Genomic DNA, 17,452 nt, shown 5'->3' on the forward strand with positions numbered 1-17,452 from the left:
TTTTCTGCTTATGTGATACCATTACAGTTTTTCTGATTTCTTGAACACTATAAGCAGGCTTTTGAGCTAAATTTTTTCAGAAAGCACACCCATTTCGCTTTACTATAAACAATATTCCCCTGCTTTAACACATGAGTCAGATTTGGTGAACTCTACACACAAATCCCTACATTTCTCAGTGCTTACACTTTAGAAAGCACTAGCATTCAATATTGTTCACTCAAGTCAGCATAGCTTGAGCTCAATTAGCACACAGATACCCACGTGGAAACACGTGACTATGAGGGAGTAACTTATTACTGGTTTTTGTAGTATTGTTTGGAATTTATCTCACCTAGTGTGTAAGACTATGTTGTAGTGTGTGTTTGTTTTTTTGAGGGCTTGTGTGTGATGTCTGAGGGCAAAGTTAGATTTTTCAGCAAGAGTGAATGGTTTTGAGTGTAGAGCTTCATTTTGACCTGAAAATAGGTTGTTTGGGGAATTGGGTGAGAAGTTATGGATTTGTGTTTACTGTTTTGAGAATATGAGGCATAGTTTCAAGAAATGTGTTTAAGCAATCGAGAAAAACTGTAAAAATGAATATTAGTTCAATAAATTACCTTTCTGCCAGTTTTCACCTGATAACATTGATTAATAATTAAAGTTACGTATTATGTAGTATGCAGAAGTCTTTTTGGTGAAAGCTGTTGCCATGGAGAATCGTAATTTCGGAACTCCATTGATCATGGCTTTTCATAGTCGTGGTGCACGCGCTAAACTCAGAGTCAACATACTTACAGTGGATTGAATTAACGCTGTTCAGCTGTTCTGAACCCAAAAACTCAAGAGTCAACTCAGAGTTCAAGATTTAACTCAGATTTGGTTAACCTCCTTTCTAGAATACACCCGTTTGCTGACAGAAGACCAGACCTATTCCAACAACAACCATGGACATCCTATCCTCTAGTCCTGTGTGTAACATTGTCTCTGTTACCCTCATTCCAAGTGAACTTGTGTTTAAGCCTTGGTTATATTTTTCTAATAATTCATATTGGTCATATGATGTTGCTAAAAAAAACATTATGTTGTGTATTTGTTGTAATGGAATGTGTTTATGCGGTTTAAGACTAAAAAAACACATTATTTGCCACATAGTGTACATTATTGCTCCTCTATGCCCCACCTTTCTGAAACACATTGATTTTTAAAAAGCTCATTGTTCTAAAAAGCCAGGTGTGACACGAATGACACGACCCTGGGCTTGCAGCATCCACGTTACGACCCCGGGCTGGACTCATTTCATGCATGTGAAAGCCAGTGCGGCGATCCACAGCACGAAGTTGATGTATTTTCTCAGCGACCAGCACAGATCAGATCTAGGCATGACGAAGCGGATTTCATCCCCTTTTGGGAGGCCAAGAAATTAGTTTCACTTTCACAATGAAACACACAGCATCTATACAACATGGCAGTGGTGGCAACAATACTACAGCGATAATCAAAGGTACATCTTCTTTCTTTGCATGAACATTTAGGCGGTGTTATGCAAATCTTCCCACACAGTGACGTAGACATGGGGGCGTGTTTAAACTAGCCATTTTAGTGGGTGTGGACAAGTCATTATTTTAGAGAATGAGGCCATCTCATGCTACATGTACCTGCTGCCATACATCTAATTTAACTAGACTTTGACAATAAAAACAAACATTGAGGTAAGCAGGTTTGTCTGTTTATTTTGCTATTCTTGCTATGCATTGTTGTATGTTTAGTTGCATTTTAATAATTGCATTTGGTTGTCTCGTTCTCTCTCTTTCTCTCTCTCTCTCTACTGTACACAATAAGAATAAATGACTTGTAATCCATTTTTGGGTTGTGACCCCCCAGTTGAGAACTACTGATCTGTGCCACTGATAATTGATAATCTTCCTCTAAACCAGGGATAGGCAACTCCGGTCCTGGAGGGCCACTATCCTGCAGAGTTTAGCTTCAGCCCTCATAAAAACTCACCTGCCTGTATTTATCTAGTAATCCCGAAAACACTGATTGCCTTGTTCAGGTGTGTTTAATTAGGGTTGCAGCTAAACTCTGTAGGACAGTGGCCCTCCAGGACCGAAGTTGCCTATCCCTGCTCTAAACCCATGCCGTTTGCACATATGATATTTGTATGTCATTTTGAGTATTTCTTTTTAATTTCAGTATTTCATGTTTTATTAAAGATGCATTCATCAACAAGGAAGTTAGTTCCTCACCTCTTTGGCATCTCTTATCCTGCTGAGGAAGGTCCGCAGCTCAAGGGTCTCCAGAAAAAGCGCTCGACACACAGCCTGGTAGTGCTCGGGTGCCAGCACTGGATTTGCCAGTCTGCGGGCACAAAGCGCCATCACCTGAGGAATAGTATGAATGCTATGCACTGTGCCATCTTCCTCCTCCTCTTCATCCTCATCTTGGCCACTGTAGCCTTCGTCTTTGGCTGCATTACTGCCGCAGTGTTTGCTTTCGCTGCTGTCTTGACCACCGACCATAAACTCAATGAGCTGCTCGAGCTGAGGGCTCAGTTCCCGCTCCTCGCTGTCATCCAGGCCCCAGTCCAGAGCACGGTAGATCGCAACACCCATGGACTGAACCAGCTGCACACACTTATGATGAAGAAACAGGGGATGGAGAATGCACAAATGTACCATCATTCAACAATAGTCTCAATAAAGTCTCACCTTTCCATCAGCAGCAGAAGTATGGTTTGTAGTACAGTCATCTAGAAAAATAAAAATAACAATTAAGCAGCAGAAATGTCCCTGTGAAGAAACTAAACCTTAAGAAAAACTAGCAAAGATCACCATGAGGGTACTATAACTCTGTGGTGGTTGTAAATCATTTTATTGTCTGAGTGTTGTAGACAAGCCACAAAAACATGAACACTTAAAGGGATAGTCCACCTCAAACTAAAAATTATCTCATCATTTGGACTCAAAGAGACAGATTATTTGTTGTGTCCATCTGAAGAAAGTAAGTCATACATTTGGGAAAGCATGAAGGTGTGTAAAGGAGAGTATTTTTAATGTTTAAATGCTGTATGACAGCCTGGGTCACTGTGAACCAGCATTATCTGTTCCTGACCAGAAGTAAAGTACTAAACTAAATACTGCATCTCCAAACATGGACCACTGTGGAAAAAGCAGTCAGTATAGAATGGATTACTATAGTGCAGTCAATCACGAAGTATACTTAACACTGTTATAGCAAAGTAAGCATTTTAAGCCCTATGTAGACAGGATTCATTTCCTCAACATACAATGGGAGGAAAAAGTGACTGAACCCTTTGAAAATATCTATAATAATATTAATCTATAATATAATCCTTTGCAGGACTGAGAAAGTAAGTGAGACTTTACCAAATTTATAAGACTTTTGACCAATTTTGAACCACTTCTCCCCACAAATCTGTTTCCGTTCATCAATATTTCCTTGTGGTCTCTCTTGATAGGACAGCCCTCTTTAGGTTATGCTACAACATCTCAATTGACTTCAAGTCAGGACACAGGAAAAATGACATTTTTATTATTTATGGAAAAATATTTATAACACACCTCTGCATGATGAAAGCGTGTTTAGATTATTATCATTCAGGGGGAAAAAGGAATGATACCAATTTTGTACTTATTCTTTCTGCCAGCCAAATCTGATGCACCAGGACTCTATACTATAGAAGTGAAATCAGCTTTAACAAGCATTTTAATGACAGATCTCTTACTTCAGTGCAATGTTTCAGCAAACACTGTGCTCCATACATTCAGTTCAACAGTATTAAAGATGGCACATTTTATGTATGTTTTGCATATTTGGTCCAAGTGTCTCTACAGAACTCTATCTTTGTGTAGGAAAGATATTTCATTGAGGATGAGGCCTGTTAGTCAGTACTTGGGTTCTCACTCCATCTGTGAGGCAACTGACAGTACACTTTCTCCAATTACAACTCAGCAATTCAGTGTTGTTGTGCTGGCATAATGGATATCTGCTGAGGATCACGTATGCTCTCTTCAGTCCGCAATCTCCTCCTCTAGCAAATGTGACTCAAACACAGCGATAAAGAACCCAAGCATAGTTTGTTTTAAACAAGATTCAAGAAACATGCAAGACAAAAAAAATGTTTAAAAAGGATCAACAGGAGAACACGGAACAGTCATAAAATAATGTAGGACAAACACAGGGAGGGCACAAGGAGCCAAAGTAGGCATAAATAGTCTTTTCTCTCCTACTGTGATGTATATCTGAGTGAAACGTCCACTCAAATTATTATTTATTTTTTTTTTTAAATGTGCACAGAATTTATTTCGAATAAAAAAATCTGCAGTATTCTTTTCTATTCTTTTTTGTTATTGTGCAAACTGTAAACAATTGTACTTAATCTTTTCCAGACAAACTGTTCAGAGATCTGAAATGCAAATGTAGTTGTGCTCGTGTGAAATAATTTATCATATCTATCTCGTCATTAAAAATCCTACTAAAATACAATGTAAAAGACAAAGAGCATCCTTTGTCTATCCTCCGCTGCTTCACTTCCAAAACAGTGAATCCACGCACGTGTCAGCATGTTGTGTAAAGAGTATAGCGTGAGGGTTTAACCTACAAACACACACTGCAGCACCCTCTGCTGCTACATTTCGTCATGCCAATGCAGAAGTATTCTAGAGTAAAACGACAACACATTGTATCGCAAATCCAGTTCAAAAACAGTGTTTACAAAGAACACAAAAGCATCGGCAAAACAACACGAGACACCCATGTAGCCTAGGCTAATCAATAAACACAGAGAGCAAATCTTAATGCATTAACGCTGAAGAAATTGCTTCAGGAAATCAAAGAATATAAACTTAACAACGCCATTGATCACTGAACTTGGATGGGAATAAAAAAATACGATCATCACGCAAGCATTTAAGTGCTGTCTCGGTGTTGGATAAATATCAAATGCGTGACTTGTTTATTTTTAAAATGCGGCATTTTTTTATTAGCCACATCTCATTGGAGGACGTGCATCTATTATATATTTAGTGATAGATTACAAATTAAATAGCCGGGACGAGAGAAACTCTTAAGCCCGATTTCCTCTTGAGCCTGTTAAAGAAGTTTCGTTAGATGAATGTCAAGGCCTTACCGCTGCTGTCCAGATGTGCCGTGACTCTCCCGTCCCTGTGCAGGATTATTGATGACGGATCTCGGATCAGAAACGCCTCGCCAGGCTGCGTGCGCGGGCGCGGCGCTCTCAGCTCTCTGCAGCACTGAAAACACACTGCCCAAGCCTGCTCCTCATTGATGGGCTGCTCGTAAGACTTCAGCACCTCCTCCAGGGACAGTTCCCGGAGCTCACCTCTCTCCGCAGGAGCAGATACCCTCGAGTCTCCGTCCTTACCGCTTCTGTTCGCTGATCTGGCCATGACGAAGCCGAGCTCTAGCCTATAGTTTCCTGGAAATCCACTTGAATCTGTCTGGGAACGGAATGATGATCCTGCTCTTCATTCCGGGAAGCGTCTGTAATAACGTCAGTCAGTGATGGGCAGAGGAGCGGAGGCGGGTGGGCATCTCTGATGGCGCAATTGTAGCAAAAGACAAAACGTGAGCGAGAGAGAAAGAGAAACTTATTTCATAACCATATATTGCCTAGTGTATGTTGTAGGATGAATCTTTCGCATCGGTCAAGTCTCCTTTATCATGTCTGGATGGGTGTCATATCCTGCATCCTCTGCAAAGTGCTCTCTGAGCTCCTCCCACATACTGGACCAATGAAACATGAGCTGAACTTGCAGCGGAACTAGTTGGGATACATAAATAACCGAAGGTGGCGAAACATGCAAAATCATTCAAGCACATTCTGGTTGAAATCAGGGTGGGGATGCATCTTGAATGTTGGACATTGTTGAGGCTGTATCGGTTTGAAAATGGCAATCGATCAATCAGTCAATCAATCAATTAAAAGAATGTATTTTGAAATCTATATAATATGAGACTATGAAGAAATATAACGTTATATAAAATATACAGTTATAATAACAATCCATTTTTAAAAAAATGGGGAGGAGTAACACCTGTTTATTTCAAAACAAAAGTTGTGTTTGGAAACAAATACAAAAACATTTAACAATTACTAAAAACAAAGTAAAATTCTGCCTTTTACCTTTACCTGTAAAGCCTTATTTTTAAACAGGCAAGTTACAACTACTGCTGTCACCTCAGGAGGGTGGTGTTGGCTCATGTATGATAATGATAGAACTTCAAATCTGGTAGTTGAGTGTAAACTGGTGGTGCTACAGATCTCCCTTATGACTACATAACTATTTTGTACCTTGTAGGCCTACATTCTGGAAAATAAAGGTTCCAAATAAAAAGGGGGTTTTCACATTGATGCCAAAGAAGCAGCTTTTAGTGTACAGTTCTTTGAAGAACATTTTTTCTTAGTTTGAAGAAGGCAAGGCAAGGCAAGTTTATTTATATAGCACACTTATAACACAAAAGTAAATCAAAGTGCTTTACATTAAAGGAATGAAACAATCACAACAACAGTACCAAATAATAAGACTTTTAAATGATTTTGCATATTTGGTCCAAGTGTCTCTACAGAGCCTTTTTGTGTGGTAAAGATATTTCATAGATGATAAGGCCTGTTAGTCTGTACTAGGGTTCTCAGCCCATCTGTGAAGCAACTGTTTGTACATTTTCAAAGAAGTAAAATTGGAAAGTTTGTTTAAAATGAATGAACAGTCAAGAATAAAAGAGGAGGATACATAAAATACAGTGCAATCTTTCAGATGTAACAGTGCTCACAGCTAAAAAGTTTTAGCACATCTGATCTCTTCTGGAAGCTGGTTCCAGTTGCGAGTGGCATAATAGCTAAACACAGACTCCCCTTGTTCAGATTGTATTTTTGGTATTTCTAACTGACTTGATCCTAATGATGTAAGTGGTATGTTAAGTTTATTGTTCAGAAAGAATATCATATAGTGTCCCAGCTCCTGCAGATTTGAAGCTTGGTCCAGGACCCATCTTTGATGTCGGTACTACTGGCTGGCATCCCAGTGGTCTCTACACTTCCAAGCCTCATAGCCTTCCCACAATCAGGCCTAGCTAACCTCCTCTACAAACTGACTTGATGGCAGTCACCATTTCGTGTATCTCGACAACAAAATGCTCTCAGACCCCAGAGGCCTCTCCTGACCACAAGTCTGCCCCAGAGGCATCCGCTACAGAACCTACAGAGTTTATTGTTACTATTAATTAATAATATTGATAGTTCATCATCTAGCTGACTACGTCTTGTATTATTATTATTTTTATTTTTCTAAAATCCTGTCAAACGTGCACAAACTACTAGCTACTACTAAATATTGTAGAAACATAATTTTCTGTAAAGTTGCTTTGTAACGATTTGTATTGTAAAAAGCGCTATACAAATAAACTTGAATTGAATTGAATTGAATTGAATACAGAGGTGGCGGCTTCAGCTGCAGAAACTCCAGAGGTGGCAGCACCCTTTGAACTCACCTTTGCACCCTGTTAAGTCAAAGTAGGCTGTTCCTGAACTCTCTGTCTGCTCCATTATGGCTGAGGGGGCCATTTACGAACTCTCTGTCTGCCCCATTACGGCAAAGGAGGCAGTCCATGAACTCACTGCCTGTCCGGTTATGGCCGATGAGACCATTGTTAACCTCTCTGTGCTTTTTATTTTATTACAGCCTGATCTGCCATGGTGGTTTTCTGCACCATCTGCTCCACTGAAGTGGTCTTTAGTCCCATCTGCTCCGCTGTGGTGGTCATCTGCTCTGCAGTGGGTTCTTCGATCCCATCTGCTCCGCTGTGGTGGTCATCTGCTCTGCTGTGGGGGTCTTCGATCCCATCTGCTCTGCTGTGGTGGTTGTCTGCTTCACTATGGGGTTCTTTAGTCCTGTCTGCTCTGCCCTGGTGGACTTCTGCTCCACCCGGTCCACCTGCTCCACTTTGGTGGTTTTCAGCTCTGCCCTGATGGGCTTTGGCTTTGCCAGTTCCACCCTGACTTCTGGCTCCATCTTGGCACTCTGCATCACCTGCTCCCCCTTTGCTCTCTGCCTTGGCTTCCTGCTCCACTGGCTCTGACCTGGTCTTCTGCTCCACCTTGGCTTTCTTCTCCACCGGCTCTGCATCATTGTACTTCCACTGATTCACAGTCTACCACTGCTCCATGGTCCTGGTCCTCCACTTCTCCATGGTCTGTCATATGGACCTAGCCCTCCATCCCTCCCCCTGTTCCAATTTCGCTCCACCTCCCTCTTGGACTTTAGTTTTTTCTTTTTTAGGAGTGTCTGAAAGCCTTTCCTAAATACCAACTGGAGTGCCCATAAGCTCCTCTAGAGGGCACACCATCCCGGAACTTTGCCACTCTCACAGACTCTATTTCCTATAACACCCCACTGATACTGATTACATACACACCTGAATTAAACTTAGAATTGAGTTTAAAATGGTATTATTGGTATTTAAATCATTAAATGATTTAGCACCTTCTTATTTGTCCGATATACTTCATTAAATATACTTCAGTCCGATATACTTGGCCTTAAATCCAAAGATAAACTTCCTTCAGATACCCCAAATCTGGCTAAAATCGAGGGGTAACCGAGCCTTTGAAGTGGCCGGCCCAACACTGTGAAACAAGCTACCACTCTATATTAAATCGGCTTCCACTTTATCTGAGTTCCAGTCATGTCTTAAAACTTATTCTTTGTTGCTTTTAGCCTATAAAATGTGTTAAATTTAGGACCTAAAAACTCTGCATGTAATAACCTAATATGCTGTCTAAGACTTGATGGCTGCTCTTGTCAATTCTTCGTCATCAGTTAGGAACCTAGGTGTGCTATTTGATAGCAATCTTTATTTAGAAAACCACGTTTCTCGCATTTGTAAAACTGCATTTTTCCATCTCAAAAAATATATCTAAATTATGACCTATGCCCTCAATGTCAAATACAGAAATGTTAATCCATGCATTTATGACCTCAAGGTTAGATTATTGTAATGCTTTATTGGGCGGTTGTTCTGCACGCTTAGTAAACAAACTACAGCTAGTCCAAAAGCCCGGTCCTGTCAACACTGCACTGGCTCCCAATCAAACATCGTTAAGATTTTAAAATCTTGCTTATTACTTATAAAGCCCTAAATGGTTTAGCACCTCACTATTTGAACAAGCTCTTGCTACATTATAGTCCTCCACATCCACATCCTCAAAACTCAGGCAATTTGATAATACCTAGAATATCAAAATCAACTGCGGGCGGCAGATTGTCACGGTAGGTAAACCGTGATCTCTGGGTTTTTGCACTTTGTGGTGAAGTCTGTGTGTTTCGCGAAGGCACTGATTAGTTTGTGGGCGTCTCCGTTAATTGTCATCAGCAGCAGCTGTCACTCATTACACTCCCTATATATTGGCTTGTCTCATGTCTTGTGTTTGTGAGAACGTTGTTTAATGTCGCTTCCTCTGTCTATTGGCTTCAGTGTTGTATGCGTTTGGATATCCGTGTTTTCTCCGGAACCTCATCCACTCTCCGCACTTTCACTTAGCAACAAAGACTTACCTTCAGCTCTATTTCCCTCAGTTCCTGTGCCATCCTCTCCTGCTGCCTTCTCACCGCCATCACCCGGATTCCTCACCACCTCACCACCATCTTGGATTGTCGTCTTCTCAGCATCGTCTTTGTACTCCTGTTTGTTTATTTACTTTTATTAAATTGTTATACTCGCTATTGTTTCCAGTCCTTCATTCACCCAGTTGTCACAGAACGTTCTCACCCACCATAGAAGCAGCGAGCACCAACACCCTCACGGACTTTATACAACACAGTGTGAAACGCATGGATCAGTAGCAGGAGAGTATCTCGAACACCGGATGCGCTGTCCAAGCGCTGGTGGCACAGGTGTCCGAGCTCACCCAGCAGAACCATCAGCTCACCTCTCCCACTGCGCCCATCGCACCGCCTGCGCCGCTCGTCCCCCGGGAGACCTCCCAGGATCACTTCCGGCCAGAGCCACGACTTCCGGCACCAGAAAACTATTCCGGTGAGCCAGCTTTTTGCAGAACTTTTTTGAATAAATGTTCTATGCACTTCGCCTTGCAGCCCCGCACCTTCGCCACCGAGGAATCCAAAGTGGCAGGTGAGTAGAGCTCGGCTGTCCCGGAGGGAGAGGGAACGGCGGAGGTCCCAAGGACTATGTTTATACTGTGGAGGCTTGGAACACAGCATCTCCTCGTGCCTGGTAAAAGAGTCAGCCCGGTAGTAAACTTGAGGCTACTATCAGGTGGGATCTCCGCTGGGAAGTCCTCATCAACATCATCGACCCTCCTTCCGGTGAAACTGCGGTGGAAGAATCACTCTCACGACTGTCACGCATTGTCAACACAGTCACATTGTGGAGTGAAAGTTGTCATGAGTCTTGTCTGGTTTCTGCTTGTCCTGTTGTCCCTGTTTCTGTCTTTCAGAAGGAGAACATGGTATTGCCAAACGTGCCCGCAGAGTATCTGGACCTGAAGGAAGTGTTCAGTAAGTCCGGTGCTGCTTCTCTTCCTCTGCATCGTCTGTGCCATAGATTTAGTGCCAGGTAAGTCTCCGCCTAAGGGCAAGTTATACTCTCTTTCTATTCCTGAGAGGGAGGCCAAGGAGAAATACATTTCTGATTCCTTAGCATCTGGGTTCATCCATCCTTCCTCTTCTCCAGCGGGGGCGGGATTCTTTTTTGTGGGTAAGAAGGATGGTTCTCTGCGACCTTGCATTGATTACCGAGAGCTGAATAACATCACGATAAAGAACACCTATCCATTACCACTCATGTCTTCAGCTTTCGAGGGGTTGCAGGGAGCATCTGTATTCACAAAATTGGATTTACGTAATGCTTATCATTTGGTCCGCATCAGGAAGGGGGATGAATGGAAAACCGGCTTTAATACCCCCAGGGGGCACTTTGAATATTTGGTGATGCCGTTCGGGCTCTCCAACTCGCCCGGGGTTTTCCAAGCACTCGTTAATGACGTGTTGAGAGATATGGTAGATCAGTTTATATACGTTTACCTGGATGACATACAGTTTTTTTCTTCATCTCTCCAGGAACACGTTCAACACATCAGACGAGTGCTCCAGAGGTTACTTGAGAATGGGCTTTTTGTCAAGGTGGAGAAATGCATATTCCATGCACAGTCTGTCCCCTTCCTAGGGTATATCGTCTCGTCCGAGGGAATACGTATGGACCCTGACAAGATTAAGGCTGTGATAGAATGGCCATCTCCAGATTCCCGTAAGGCCCTACAGCGGTTTCTGGGGTTCGCCAATTTCTATCGCCGTTTCATTCACAATTTCAGCCAACTAGCCTCACCTCTGACAGCCTTGACCTCTCCCAGTACTCCGTTCAGGTGGTCGGACGCAGCTGAGGCTGCGTTCACTAACCTCAAGAGTTGCTTCGTTTTCGGCTCCCATCCTTGTGGCCCCTGATCCCACACGGCAGTTCGTGGTGGAGGTCGACGCGTTAGAGGTGGGGGTAGGAGCAGTGTTGTTCCAACGTGCGGTTTCGGACGATAAGGTACATCCTTGTGCGTTTTTTTCTCATCGATTATCTCCTGCTGAACGTAATTATGACATTGGTAACAGAGAGTTGTTGGCCGTCAAATAAGCGTTAGAGGAGTGGCGTCACTGCCAAAAGACTTAATTCCAGGCAGGCATGGTGGGCACTTTTTTTCGGTCGTTTTGGGTTTACTTTATCGTACCGCCCGGGTTCCAAAAATGTCAAACCCAATTTTTGATCAAGTCTTTTTGATCCCTCCACCCACCCGGGGACTCCCGAGTGTATTTTACCTGAGTAATTAGTGGTATCAGCACTCGTATGGGAGGTCGAGTCGAAGGTCAAGATGGCCTTACAAGGGGTAATGCCTCCGTCCGGTTGTCCACTGAACCGTTTATTTGTGCCGGAGGAGTTAAGGTCCGAGGTCGTCCAGTGGGGTCATTGTTCTAATGTGGCTTGTCACCCAGGGATAAGTCGAACTAATGGGTTTGTTAAACAACGATTCTGGTGGCCACGTATGGCTCGTGACGTCCGCGATTTTGTTTTGGCTTGCTCACTTTGCGCCAGTGGTAAGTCATCTAACCGGCCTCCTGATGGGCTTCTTCAACCGCTGTCTGTCCCTTCGAAACCCTGGTCCCACATCGCTCTAGATTTTGTTACCGCCCTCCTGCCCTCTAATGGCATGACAGTCGTTTTGACTGTAGTGGACCGATTCTCGAAGGCAGCACATTTCATTCCCTTGCCCAAATTACCGACAGCCAAGGAGACAGCGGTCACTGTCCTAGATCACGTCTTTTGGCTTCATGGCCTCCCGGTAGACGTGGTTTCTGTCAGGGGATCTCAATTTATATCCAAATTTTGGAAAGAGTTTTGTAAATTGCTTGGAGCGTCAGTTAGCTTGTCTTCGGGCTTATCATCCCCAAAGTAACGGACAATCTGAGCGAGCCAACCAAGATTTAGAGAGGACATTGCGATGTTTGGTCTCCAAGAATCCTTCTTCCTGGAGTCAACAACTCTCTATGGTGGAGTACGCCCACAATTCGTTGCCAGTGTCAGCTACGGGCCTTTCTCTGTTTCAGTGTAGTTTAGGTTACCAGCCACCAGTCTTTCCCAGTCTGGAATCTGCAGTCGCGGTCCCCTCCGCTCACGCATTTGTCCAGAGGTGCCACCGCACCTGGACCAGAGCCCGCGAGACTCTGCTCCGGATGAGGAAGCGCACTAAGGCTAAGGCCAATCGCCACCGGTCAAAGCCTCCCGTTTACGTCGTGGGTCAAAAGGTGTGGCTTTCTACTAGTAACATTCCTCTGCATTCCGTTTCTAATAAATTAGCTCCCAAATTTATTGGCCCGTTTACTATCACCAAGATCATTAGTCCGCCTCAAACTACCTCCAGCGTACAGGAGAATACACCCCGCCTTTCATGTATCCAAAATTAAACCCTTGTTTTTTGCACGTATTAGTCCGCCTACTCCGGTTCCCCCGCCGCCGCGTCTTGTAGATGGGGTACCGACTTATTCGGTAAATCGTATTCTGGACTCGAGACGGAGGGGACGAGGATTTCAGTACCTGGTGGACTGGGAAGGTTACGGTCCGGAGGAGAGGAGTTGGGTACCTGCTAGGGACATATTGGATCACTCCCTTATTGATGACTGCAATCAGCAGGTAGGCCCTTCTGGGAACTCCAAGAGGAGTTCTTAGAGGGGGGGGGGGGGGGGGGTACTGTCACGGTTGGTAAACCATGATCTCTGGGTTTTTGCACTTTGTGGTGAAGTCTGTGTGTCGGCACTGATTAGTTTGTGGGCGTCTCCGTTAATTGTCATCAGCAGCAGCTGTCACTCATTACACTCCCTATATATTGGCTTGTCTCACGTCTTGTGTTTGTGAGAACGTTGTTTAATGTCGCTTCCTCTGTCTGTTGGCTTCAGTGTTGTATGTGTTTGGATGTCCGTGTTTTTCCCAGAACCTCATCCACTCTCCGCACTTTCACTTAGCAACAAAGACTTACCTTCGGCTCTATTCCCCACAGTTCCTGTGCCATCCTCTCCTGCTGCCTTCTCACCGTCATCACCTGGATTCCTCACCACCATCTTGGATTGTCGTCTTCTCAACATCGTCTTTGTACTCCTGTTTGTTTATTTACATTTATTAAATTGTTATACTCGCTATTGTTTCCAGTCCTTCATTCACCCAGTCGTCACACAGATCCTTTTCCTATTTGGTGCCTAAACTCTGGAATAACCTACCTAACATTGTTCGGGAGGCAGACACACCCTTTCAGTTTAAATCTAGATTAAAGACCTATCTTTTTAACCTGGCTTACACATACCACACTAATATGCTTTTAATATCCAAATCCGTTAAAGGATTTTTAGGCTGCATTAGTTAGGTAAACCGGAACCAGCAACAACTTCATGGAAGATGAACCACAGATGCCAAATAATAACCTAAATTTATGAGAGTGGACAATTCCTGGACAAAGCAAACTCAAAATACTTTGTGACAAACCGCAAAGGGGATGGCATTAAAAACGTGTAGTGAAGAAATGAGAATTCTGTAGGTAATAGGTCCAATTCATTCGAGATGTATTACTTCATCTAATATTTGCATATTCTGACACATCATTCCTGTTCAAAAACAGTCCATACCCTACAACTACACCTAAAACTAACCCGAACCATAACATATCCCTAAAAGGAAATAAATGTGAATAAAAATGGTTATAGAAGCCTGTAACCCAATCTAAGCCTGAACTTGACATTAACTGTAAACTGATTGGTTGATTGGAAGGTTGTTTCAGGATCAAGGATGTTGATTCAGGAATATGTTCTGTTTGATGAAATCACATTCAAAATGCTTTTATGGGCTACATCTATATACGTGCTTGAGTTGGTTCAAAGAATGTCCCAAATCACTCATTTATGAGGTTCATTTCAACAGCCCATCCAGGTAGTGGACATCAAGTCAAGAGGCCATTTTTAAGTTGCTGTAATCAGATTTCTAGTTTTTACATTCCAAAATAACAGACAGAAACAATGTCAAATTAACAATGAACTTTTCCTCCAGTACATAAGGGATCAATGAAATAACCAGTTTTTGAAGTTGCACCATAAAGTTTAGGTATACCTTATTAAACAAATTAATTTAATAAATTCGCTGGTAAACATTGCGGTGTGATATATGTGCTAGGTGTTTCTCAGAAATGTTTAGGAACTTGCAAGTGTCTTGGTGGAAAGTGGAGTAACATCTCACACCAAGAACTGGCCAGTCTGGTGCTGGTGCTGTTCATGAGGATGAGATGCACTGTAGCACTTAAAGCAGCAGGCGGAAACCCCACATACTCACTGCTACTCAGTTAATAAACAGTAGAAGTCTACCTGTACAGAAATAATAGCTTTTATGTACATTATTACAGCAGGGTTTAATGATCAATTGTCAAAAAAAGTTTATAAGGTACATAAAGTTGGGGGGAAAAAATATTACTCTTGATCAGACAGAAAGTTTTTAGAAAAAACAGTGGACAAGACATCATGTTTTTACACTGAACATGCAAACAACCAGAAGACCAACATTAATTATAAACCTAGAGAAATCAAGCATAAATACTGACATTCTAAACGTGTACCATGATTTTCCTTTTCCTCTCTATTCCTATATAGTTTAATAACAGAATAGATTGTGATGGATATATAATCAAATGTTCCTCCTGATCACAACTGATCACAAACATTACCTCTTAAAATGACAATACCTCAATTAACATAATAATAATAATAATGTAAAATTAATTTAAATTATAAATAAAAATAAAAAGTTTACATTTGATCACATTAGGTTCCAAATGACAAATATTTTATAGAACAAGTACAAGAATAATAAAAGCCATTTATGTATATGACAAACAAAGCAGTACCACAGTACTACAAAATGTAAAAGTGATTCTGACATCCAGGTTCAAAGTCCTTTTAGCTATAATTTATAACATGCTGTTTTACCACAATCAAACAAGTCATAAAATAATTTTTTTTTATTATTATTCATAAAACAGTGTCTGTATGACACTTTACCAATACTTCTTTCACAATGGTTAACAATGGAACATATGGGAAAAAAAGATGAAAAAAAAGGCCACAGCGATAAAATTTCACTCTAATTAGTATATACATTTTCACTTTGTAGAGCATGTTATTCTTTACAAAGCTATTTTAGATCAATATAAAAGAATATGAAGAGCCCAAAACATCAAATGTAATTCCTTCAATCATCTAATTTCAAAATTACTCAAGTATTTAAATATCTACACATTTAAGGGCAGATAAACATATGGATGAGAAAGATTAGTTATTTTTTCATATGTATATAATAAGTTTATATTCTTAAAATTACCTTGGCTAACATTGAACTTGCAAGAGCACACTCTTGCTCAAGCAGTTTGGTAGAAACTGGTGATTTTCAAATATCTTTGCTTTGTTTTCAAGTGCAATACCTAAATATCCTCAAAACAAGATAAATTGACATTCTAAGTGATATTCTATAATATAGTCTCATGAATAGGCGTGTATTTTGTCTTGTGGAACTGGCTTATTATCTCACTTGTTTTACATGGAAGCATAATTAAGTAACTCAAACTTCTTATGTTCCCCTGAAATGCAAAAAATCTCTTGGTCTATAAAATGATAGCAACAACATTTTTGGCCCTTTTGTGCAATAAATATGAAAAGAATAAACAATATTTTAACCAAGTAATATTGCTAACCCGACTGTAGGCTGATCACCTAAATGTCTTCATAAAAAAGTCAGTATTAGAACATTCCCATAATTTACATATTCATTATACACAATGTAAGATTTTTTTCCAAAAAACACTAGAACAGCGTTAAAAATTTTGTTGACTTGTGTACTTACATGATCCCAAATTTTTTGAAGAATGTTTAAATCCAGAGAAATAAGCAATTTGAACTAGTGACACGGACCGTGTGCAAAGTGAAATTGTGTCGCCTGCCAATGATGTCATAACCCCTCGATTTCTGTTTTTGTTTTGTAGAATACATGAAACACCAAAGACACTTTAATATGTTGTGTTTTAATAGACCGGTGATGACCGCACAGAGTAGCATTATAACAGAACTTTCAAGTGTATAATAAAACAGTCCTACTTTACATCACATACGTACGACTGGAAGGAGTGGAAGTGGTCGACAGTGGCATAATAAAAGCTCTGCTGCTTTTGAGCAGTTCGTCACGCTCGTTCAGCGGCCTCGTTTCGCTTCGACAGATTTCAGCCTCACCATGCTTCATTCTACTACATTAAAAAATCATTAGCTCATGCATGAACATGGCATCATCAAATTTGTTTGTTTGTTTTGAATACGTCCTCTAAAATACATGTTGTGCCTTTAAATTGTCATTTATGAAACCGATTTAGTCCAGATTGATTTGTTAGGTTATTTCAATTCATGTTTTGGACTTTAATCCCTGCTTTCCTTTTCCAGTCCCCGAGTTTATAGCTAATAAAACTCTTAAAATAGCACAAGACTCAATCAAATATGAACTACTTCCTAGTTGGGACCCCACTGTTCAACCTGCTTCAGCACATCCGGTCTTCGATTAGTCAATTGATCCTGAAAGGTGTGATGAGCTGGTTAAGGTGTGTTTGTGTAGGGTTTATCTAAACTCTGCGAGACAGTGGGTCTCAAGGAGCAGGAACTCCTTTATTCACAATGATGTGGATATTCAGCTTTATGCGGTCAAAGTCTGTGTAAATCTGTAGATCGCTGAATGGTATTTCATGTGACACTTATACAAGAAACACACAGCCCTGTTATAGTTCGGATTCAATCTGCATCTACAACGTCAAAATGAAAAGCAAATTCTTTCTGTAAACAAAAACAAAAAACACCATAGTTTC

At 41.4% G+C, this 17,452-nt stretch overlaps 1 protein-coding gene across 1 annotated transcript in view; it reads right to left on the reverse strand.

Moving 5' to 3' along the window:
* Positions 1–5,837, reverse strand: part of spire2 (spire-type actin nucleation factor 2) — a 54,902-nt gene extending 49,065 nt beyond the window's left edge. Inside the window, exons 1-3 of the mRNA XM_059546570.1 lie at positions 5,132–5,837; positions 2,691–2,731; positions 2,229–2,606 (exon numbers count right to left, since the gene is read on the reverse strand). Coding sequence (XP_059402553.1) covers positions 2,229–2,606; positions 2,691–2,731; positions 5,132–5,411 — 699 coding nt within the window. The 5' untranslated portion in view covers positions 5,412–5,837. The remainder of the gene's footprint in view (positions 1–2,228; positions 2,607–2,690; positions 2,732–5,131) is intronic.
* Positions 5,838–17,452: the final 11,615 nt, after the last annotated feature.

The sequence above is a fragment of the Carassius carassius genome, chromosome 50, assembly GCF_963082965.1.
Source record: "Carassius carassius chromosome 50, fCarCar2.1, whole genome shotgun sequence".
Taxonomy (NCBI): Eukaryota; Metazoa; Chordata; class Actinopteri; order Cypriniformes; family Cyprinidae; genus Carassius; species Carassius carassius.